This window comes from Montipora capricornis, chromosome 4 (assembly GCF_036669925.1).
Source record: "Montipora capricornis isolate CH-2021 chromosome 4, ASM3666992v2, whole genome shotgun sequence".
Taxonomy (NCBI): Eukaryota; Metazoa; Cnidaria; class Anthozoa; order Scleractinia; family Acroporidae; genus Montipora; species Montipora capricornis.
This window is the reverse complement of record NC_090886.1, coordinates 32,346,271-32,355,828: the sequence shown is the minus strand read 5'-3', so window position 1 is coordinate 32,355,828 and position 9,558 is coordinate 32,346,271. Positions and strand designations below refer to the sequence as shown.

General features: G+C 40.0%; 1 protein-coding gene across 1 annotated transcript in view; it reads right to left on the bottom strand.

Annotated features, from left to right (window-relative positions):
* Positions 1-5,514: 5,514 nt before the first annotated feature.
* LOC138045945 (transcription elongation factor SPT6-like) overlaps positions 5,515-9,558 on the bottom strand; it is a 47,698-nt gene continuing 43,654 nt past the window's right edge. Inside the window, exons 29-30 of the mRNA XM_068892588.1 lie at positions 7,200-7,548; positions 5,515-6,750 (exon numbers count right to left, since the gene is read on the bottom strand). Of these exons, the coding sequence (XP_068748689.1) occupies positions 6,296-6,750; positions 7,200-7,548 (804 nt within the window). The 3' untranslated portion in view covers positions 5,515-6,295. The remainder of the gene's footprint in view (positions 6,751-7,199; positions 7,549-9,558) is intronic.

Genomic DNA, 9,558 nt, shown 5'->3' with positions numbered 1-9,558 from the left:
GATTCTCGATCTACTCCACTTAATTGCTAAACTTTTTTTAAAACTTCAATTAGTTTTAAGCTAAAGTTTAAAAAGATTTTTGTGTCCATACCTCGGAAAAATAACACACAAATTTTTTCTTTTTCTCAAACGGTTATTGAATTTATCTCAGCATCAACGGTGAACTTGCCGGAGAGAAAGTCTAGTCACTGAATAAAAACTGACCTGTGAGGTGATTGCGAAGGAGAAAAATCAGTTTTTCGGGTGCAAAATCTTTGTTTGACAATTGATGAGTTGTTGTGTGCCCGTATACTTATCCCTAGATAGCTCTAGAGCACATTTCCTTGACCGAGCAGTCAGCTGGGTTATCGAAAATTTTGAAATACGGGTGAAACAACATTAATACATGTGGTGGTGCAATAAACTACGGTGACAAATAGCTAATGATGAACTAAAAATGTTCGCCCTCGTTCGGCGACGCAGATGGCAGTGATAACGCATTTTAGTACACAAAGAGTTCCGACTTTCACGTACCTTTTTGGTTACAATTGGCTTTTGATATGAGCGCAAAACGAACGAACAGAAATTTACTGGATCGGGTGGGTATTGAAGTATATGTAATACAAATGTTTTGGTTTTAGGACAACGCGGATCTCCAACAACCTGTTCTTGTAATCTTCACTCGGGTTATAAATGGGAAGACGATTCAAGCAGTATTTCCCTAGATGACATGTCAATGCCGCCGGCTGAATTATGTCGGAGAAACTGTGAAAGTATCTGCTCGGGAAACAATCAGAGGGTCCAGTGGCCCGGTTGTAAGGCGTTCACGTCCTATCTGCAAAATCCGAATAGAAATTACTGCCAATGTTGGGGATATGAATCCGAGCCAGACTTTGAACATGATGAACCTGCCTACCTATCATGGTAGTTGGAGGAACAAACCAGCTAGAGACTGACTACTTCTTCTCTATTAAGGGGGTCAATACATAAATCACACGTATCTGTGAAATAAAATTGAATAACTTGGCCCACTGTGCTTTGATTTTTATCAGTTTTCATATAGTCGGACTCCTACTGCATATGATTTCATCAATGACTGCTCTGTTTCCCTTTTGACAACTCGCGGGTATCTACAAAATGTCTACTCCAGCCCGGCGATTCTGAATTTCCCGTAGGCGGTTACAGCTAGGACAAGCAAACAGTGATTTACTCTAAGTAAAAATTAATGCAGTCTGTTTTTACGTGAACGCGTCCAAATTAACGTGATTGAATGAACAGTTACCTCGGAAGAAAGGAATTTAAGTTAATTCGAAACATCAAGGACTGGCACGAAACACGGTCAAAAGTATATTTCGGGGCTGAAATAAGAGAAGCAGTAATGACGTGGTCAAACATTTTTCACCTTTAATTTGAAAAGTTTTGCCAGATTTTTCTTTGATTTTTACTACTCCATCAATCATGTTGATTTTATGAACCACTTCTTGTTGTTTCCAGGCTCCACGGCAATGATGCTGGAGTCCTGGGCCATCTAATTTCAGCAGATTCACTCATTCGACGATAAACGGAAAAAAAGGGGCATGTCCACAAAGTTTATTCTATAATGAAATTATGCCATGCAATTTCTCAAATAGACTCCCCATTTAAGAAAATCATGGTAATTAAGAATAAAATACAAAAAGCGATAAACATTTTTAAAAAATGCATTTTATATTAACTTGAAATCCAGTGAGTGCATCGAATAGGAAAAAGGAAGAAGGGAAGGCACCGACCAATACTAGCCCGGTTTCCTCGATACAAGGATGTAAAGACAATATTTTCGCACGGGAACCGTTTAAAAGGAACAGAATTTCAAATGTTTCGACGTTGCGCCCTGGGCAATGATCTAATTTTCCATTGGGTGTATGATACTAATAAAATGGAAGTATTCGTCAAGGTCACAAACGGTTTAGTGACCTCCTTACTTCAAACTCCCCATTTTTAGCCACATCCCACACATGCCTCATACTTTCGATAGACGTTCTCCACATAAATGCATCATCCTCGTGGCATCTCGGCACACCTAGTGATTCAAACCTCCAAAGTTCTTTCATAAGCAATGATTACTCCTAGATTTATGTCTCCCAGAGCGATGAATGGACAGGATTCCGTTAAATATAAGTATTCCGATTGAAAAAAGGCATTACGATGCCTCTCGGTAACCGAGCGAGCCCGGTTATGTGAAGAGCCCCTAAGACTTACCAGTGCGGAGATTGTTTGTATCTCGTAGATGTTTAGATTTCCAATTACGAAATTGGCCACTCTATCTCACCGTGTGAAGGATTTTCCGGATGGACAGCAATTCGGACCGGAACACAGGACGAACCAGGAGCTCATCAAGAGGAGCCTTGTGTCTCCCATACTTGGCCAAGGAGTCAACCTCAGTAGATTTACTAATGGAACGCCTCCCTTGGGAGATTCAGCACGTCCAATGTTTCAAAAGCCAATCAAAACAGAGCTATCTCAGCGTCAAAGGAATATGATACTTTTCGCGGGAAATACCTGTTCCTACAAATAAATTTACTCAGGAAAGGGTTTACTCAAGGAATTACTAGAGATAGAGGGTCCACTTGATGAGCGTCTGGCAAATATAAGGAACTAATGAGAAATCTATTGTTTTCGTCCACCAACATGGTGGCGATGACTTTGAATGAAATGAATTCTCCACCCTCTGCATGTCTTACTGGTGAATTAATTAGCCAGTATCAAAAATACCATAATACTCTTTGTTTGTCTCTCCAAAACTTTGCATAAGGATTGTTTCCAGATTCTCTTGGGACTCCCGAGAGAAAACAAAAACAATGCTTATGCAAAATTTTGCAGGGACAAACAAAGAGTATTATGGTACTTTTGATACTGGCTAGTTTGCCAGCTGATGCGAGTTCTGTGTTCATTCGTTTTCCTAGCAAACGTCGATTCTACATGACAAGGAGGATTTCCTTCCTAGCGAGGAGCGAAACCTGCGTTGCAAGCGTTTCCGTAGAGGAACATGCAAGATTTTGCGATGTTTTGGGCACGCGAAAAATGGGTCAAAATTCCCCTTGGCTTGTTTCGTCTTGCCCCATTTTCCGCGTCGCTAAAACATCGGAAAACTTGCATGTTCCCTTAGGAAAAAGCTTGCTATGCAAGCTATCTGTCACTGTGCAATGCATCCGATCTCATCTACGATACCGTTCCTTTATTACGTTCCATTATTATTACATATCAGACTCTGAGAAATACAGGAGAGCCGCCAAAGCCGGAGGCTTATATTGCATCTGGTCAGTAAACATAATATGAAGAATTTGCATGAATAAAAGAAGTATTTAACCAAAATTAATATAATACTAACAAAAAAGAAATAAACTAAAAATAAAAAAAACCTGGTTAAGATACGAGACAGAGGGGCAGCTTGTAAATCGATTGTTTCTTTGATGGGAGAATGAAAGGAATGACTTTAAAATGCAGTTTCTTCCACTTTCACAGTTTTGTTGTATTTAGCAATGTTTGCGGATGAAAATCGGAAGCATTGTTGGCACAGAGGTGGGAGCAATCGGCCACTCGCCGACTCGTCATACATCGGTTAAGTTTGTAGTTTCTCTTCTATGGTCCAAGAGGTTTTTCTGCGGGTACTCTGTTTTTTCTCATTGCATCGAACACTAACATTTGATTAGTTGTCTCCCCAATTAGTAGAGCGGCGGATCTAAAACACAGGTCACATTCCACAGGTCACTTGTTGCAGGTCATTGTTTTACCTTTTGGAAAGTAACCAACTCTCAATTTGGCTAACCCTAGGCTTAAGGTTGGTTTTTAGGGTCAGTCCACAGCTACTATAACGGCTCTTGGGATTCGTTTGGAAAACAATGGACACATAGAACGATACAAAAGAAACAATGGACCCTAAGGCCTGTTTCAAACGTCGAACTTTAAATGTGCCGTATCTAATGTAAATGAGCGAAAACGATAGATTTTTTCTCATTCGCATTAGATTCGGCACATGTAAAGTTCGACGTTTGAAACGGGCCTTACTCTAAAAACAATAGAGCTGCGTCCTAAAGGGATCCAATGAAATAAGAGGTAAAGAGCTGCGCCCTATCTCGGTTTTTAGGCCTAGGGTTAGCCAAATCGACGGTCTTAGGTTATTTTCAGAAAGGTAAAAGAATGACCTGCAACGAGTGTCCTGTGGAATGTCTCCTGTGTTCTAGACCCGCCATTAGTTCGGCAGAGCTTAGCAACAAAACCTGGCATGTGGTATCTACTAGCCTACGGGCTGACGTCTCCTATTTCCTTTCTTTCACGCGTGCAACAACGGGAATAGGAGACGTCTGCTCGCTGGCTAGGTATCTGGTCGCTTGCCAAACGTATAGGTTCACGAAAGTTGATTTCAAGTATTACTTGGATAATCCCTATATTGACTGGACGTGTTGATAATGTTGCCTGCCTTTTAAAGATGTGGATCATTGCAAATTGATGAGGGGCGCAAGAGATAACGAAAAGAGTTTATTGCAGGTAGAAGATACATGGATAGATGAAGAGATGAATGAATATGTTCCCACGGGCGTGTCATCACTTTCACGCATAATTTCTTCGTTTTGTTTTCCCATTTCAGGCCACTTGATATTCCCAAGAAAATTTTCGTTGTTTTTCATAAGTTATGCAAGAGCATAAGACGACATTTGGAAGAAAATGTTCCCTAGCGTGACATCACGTGGTCTGAAATGGGAAAACAAAACGTACAAGCTAAAGAGGTCTATTGCGGTTTGCTGTGTCATCAGAACATTAACAATATGCAGAATAACCTTGAAGAGTCTAAGATCTTCGTCAATCAGCTGAAGGTGCAAGTGATCGAAAATTGACTCATCCAATCCTAATAGTCAATTTAGAATATTCGGAAACTGAGTTTTAACGACATTTTATCTGATAAATGTGAGTCACGTTTTTCATGTCACAATTGAAAGATTCTAATATGTTCATTAGTAGTATTTTACCGTTTTAACTTGTATATTTTTTAGTTAATCAGATTTTATATATTTCAATTGTATGTTACTGGCAGGTGTCCCCAGCTAGTTTACTATTGTAAACTACAATCTTGGACATATTAAATGGAAAATCGACACCACCCCTCCCACTAAGAAAAAAAAAATTGGCGCGTTATGGCCTTCGCGCGGCTTCACCTTTGACATAAAAGGAAGGGGGCATTTCTGTGCCATTTTATTCTGTCCAAGATTGTAGATACATTTGACACATGACTTAAGTTGTTATGTTATTTAACAATTAGACCCGTAGCCCGCTATGTTTTAGTATCACCCAACTAGTCGGACAGAAAAGGCAATAATAAAGTTAGCAAACGCAAGTTGAAGAAATATTTATTTGGGAATAAAACGAAAGAAAGCGTTACGCTTTTCGCTAATCGAGGACTATTACTAATAGTCCTCTAGTAGCGTAGCCAATTAAAATGCAGGATTTGCATTAGACTCAAAAACTGAAGATAGTACGCGAGACAATCAAAGGACCCTGACACGATATAACTTCCTTTTATTTATTTCTTTTCTTATACCAGAAACGCCACTGTGAACAAATACCGACGACGTTTTTACAAAAAATACTGCAGAGAGAACAGACACCACTTCACAGGCTCTCACATACTCAACAAATACTCTTGAAATTAAGGACCTTTGCGAAATGAAGTACACATTCCACCGCGTCACATTTATAGAGTCATTCGCCCTGATAACGGTTGCGGAAACGTAGCAATGGCTAACAGCCGAACGGGTTTCCCACTTCACGCGTCATAACAACCGAGATCACTTCATTGTGAAAGAGAGAGTACCCTCACTGTATTTTGAGCACGCAGCCCTTAGTTCATAAATTTATCCTTTTACTTTTTTGGACTTCCTCTTTTTTTATTTTACAAAACACAGGCACTCACCGTTCAGTAGTTACTAAATTTCTTTCTTTACAATGTTGATAGCAAGTTTCACTATAGCGCGTCACGTGACTACCGGGATAGACGCGCTCTGATTGGTCAAATGGAGATTGCGCAACATCTTGCCATAATGACACCGCTGAACTAAATAAACCCATACAATGATACAGAATAAGTATCTATCTACCTTAACGAGCATCAAACACAAAGATACACTTAATTTACCAGACTGAGCGAAATCAGTGTAGTTTCCTTTGCTCAAACGCATGAGCCAAAAGAGCACAGTTTTTTTTAATGAGTGGAAATCAAACGTTTTACCATTTCAGAATTTGTTTGGGTGAAAATCAAACTCCTCCAAACTTGTTTTGCTCCACTCTACCGACTCTTGCTGTTTTCCTTTGAACTTGATTTCTTTCCAGAATAAGTCTGCTGGTATCCATAAGTTGGGGTCTGGGTTTGATCCTGATGCTGTTGGTAGTAGCCATACTGTGGATATTGTTGGTAACCCTGTTCTGTTGGAGTCTGTTGTTGTGTGGGCGTTTGTTGCGACCGCTGTTTATTTTGTCGCTGTATATGCTGAGCAGCGGCCGCTCCCCATTGCGCCGGAGTAAGCTGCGTCGGGGTTTTCTTTTGCGAGTCTTGTCGTTGTCTAGCAACCGCGGCGAGCGCTGAGTAAACCTTAGGGTCAGTTAATCCCCGAGGGAAATGCTGTTGCAGCTGTGGTACAAGTCGTGCTGGGTCAACATCTGTGTTAATAGACGGAGTGCCCCCGGGAGTGTAGGGCGTGTTACTCTCTGACATCGCTACTGGCATACGTTGGCGAGGAGTCCCTGTAAAATATAAAATACAGCAACAAACTCAAAACTGCTGCAAAACAGAAGTTACCAATCCCTTTAATCGAAACAAGAAGTCAGTTTTTGGTTATAACTAACGGTAAATTATACTAACATGATATTCACCGAGCCTGAGGTGAACAATTGTTTCAGTATAATGTCTTAGGTGATTATTTCAAAAAATGTGCATTTTCTTTTAATACGATAAAGTTCTTCGTTTGTCACCTCGACAAAACGGCTCGCCGCCATTTTGAAAAAAACGCTTAGGTGATTATCGCGTAATAATCATCTCAAGTGCAACCAATCAGTGCAGAGAAGTTTGAATAATCACCTATGTACCGGTAATTATACTAATCCCATGTAATCCACCTGAGATCGACGAATAATGAGAATAATTTTGAAATCTTAGCAAGATACGCGGTTCACCAGATTTGAGATTCACTCACCAGGTATCGGGTCTCTGAAATGCTCTTTAAACCACTTAAACAGGCCATTCAACGTGGCATGAACTCTGCCTCGGTAACGGAATCCGTCTGGGGTTACACTGATATACTCCACTCGGGGCTTAACACGTGGGAGATACCCCAGGAAGAACTTCCCAGGAAATTCCTTGGTTGTGCTCAGCAGGTAAGGAATTCTTTGAGGGGCTTTTCGTTTCTCTGCTTGAAGGACTTCCTCCAGTTTAGTCTTATTTCCGTCCACTGCCCGATAGTTCTTGTGGTTTTGAATTTCTCGGGCGAACGAAGCCATTGGTTGAACGTGACGCGCAATGATTTCATCAAGATCTTCGAATTCCTATAATTCAGAGGCAACGGATTTAGGAAGTCTTTTTGACGACATGTAATGTTCCGGGTTGGGAGTTTCGGGTTCATCTTAGTGAATCATCGCTGTGAATATGCAACGACTATCATTTGTCTAATTACCTATAATTCAGAGGCACCGGATTTAGAAAGTCTTTTTGACGACACGTAATGTTCCGGGTTGGGAGTTTCGGGTTCATCTTAGTGAATCAGTTATCTCTTACAATCTCTGTTCGCTGTGAATATGCAACGACTATCATTTTTCTAATTACCTATAATTCAGAGGCAACCGATTTAGAAAGTCTTTTTGACGACAAGTAATGTTCCGGGTTGGGAGTTTCGGGTTCATCTTAGTGAATCAGTTATCTATTACAATCTCTGTTCGCTGTGAATATGCAACGACTATCATTTTTCTAATTACCAATAATTCAGAGGCAACGGATTTAGAAAGTCTTTTTGACGACATGTAATGTTCCGGGTTGGGAGTTTCGGGTTCATCTTAGTGAATCAGTTATCTCTTACAATCTCTGTTCGCTGTGAATATGCAACGACTATCATTTGTCTAATTACCTATAATTCAGAAGCAACAGATTTAGAAAGTCTTTTTGACGACATGTAATGTTCCGGGTTGGAAGTTTCGGGTTCATCTTAGTGAATCAGTTATCTCTTACAATCTCTGTTCGCTGTGAATATGCAACGACTATCATTTGTCTAATTACCTATAATTCAGAGGCAACGGATTTAGAGAGTCTTTTTGACGACATGTAATGTTCCGGGTTGGGAGTTTCGGGTTCATCTTAGTGAATCAGTTATCTCTTACAATCTCTGTTCGCTGTGAATATGCAACGACTATCATTTGTCTAATTACCTATAATTCAGGGACAAGGGATTTAGAAAGTCTTTTTGACGACATGTAATGTTCCGGGTTGGGAGTTTCGGGTTCATCTTAGTGAATCAGTTATCTCTTACAATCTCTGTTCGCTGTGAATATGCAACGACTATCATTTTTCTAATTACCTATAATTCAGAGGCAACGGATTTAGAAAGTCTTTTTGACGACATGTAATGTTCCGGGTTGGGAGTTTCGGGTTCATCTTAGTGAATCAGTTATCTATTACAATCTCTGTTCGCTGTGAATATGCAACGACTATCATTTTTCTAATTACCTATAATTCAGAGGCAACGGATTTAGAAAGTCTTTTTGACGACATGTAATGTTCCGGGTTGGGAGTTTCGGGTTCATCTTAGTGAATCAGTTATCTCTTACAATCTCTGTTCGCTGTGAATATGCAATGACTATCATTTGTCTAATTACCTATAATTCAGAAGCAACAGATTTAGAAAGTCTTTTTGACGACATGTAATGTTCCGGGTTGGAAGTTTCGGGTTCATCTTAGTGAATCAGTTATCTCTTACAATCTCTGTTCGCTGTGAATATGCAACGACTATCATTTGTCTAATTACCTATAATTCAGAGGCAACGGATTTAGAAAGTCTTTTTGACGACATGTAATGTTCCGGGTTGGGAGTTTCGGGTTCATCTTAGTGAATCAGTTATCTCTTACAATCTCTGTTCGCTGTGAATATGCAACGACTATCATTTGTCTAATTACCTATAATTCAGGGGCAAGGGATTTAGAAAGTCTTTTTGACGACATGTAATGTTCCGGGTTGGGAGTTTCGGGTTCATCTTAGTGAATCAGTTATCTCTTACAATCTCTGTTCGCTGTGAATATGCAACGACTATCATTTTTCTAATTACCTATAATTCAGAGGCAACGGATTTAGAAAGTCTTTTTGACGACATGTAATGTTCCGGGTTGGGAGTTTCGGGTTCATCTTAGTGAATCAGTTATCTATTACAATCTCTGTTCGCTGTGAATATGCAACGACTATCATTTTTCTAATTACCTATAATTCAGAGGCAACGGATTTAGAAAGTCTTTTTGACGACATGTAATGTTCCGGGTTGGGAGTTTCGGGTTCATCTTAGTGAATCAGTTAT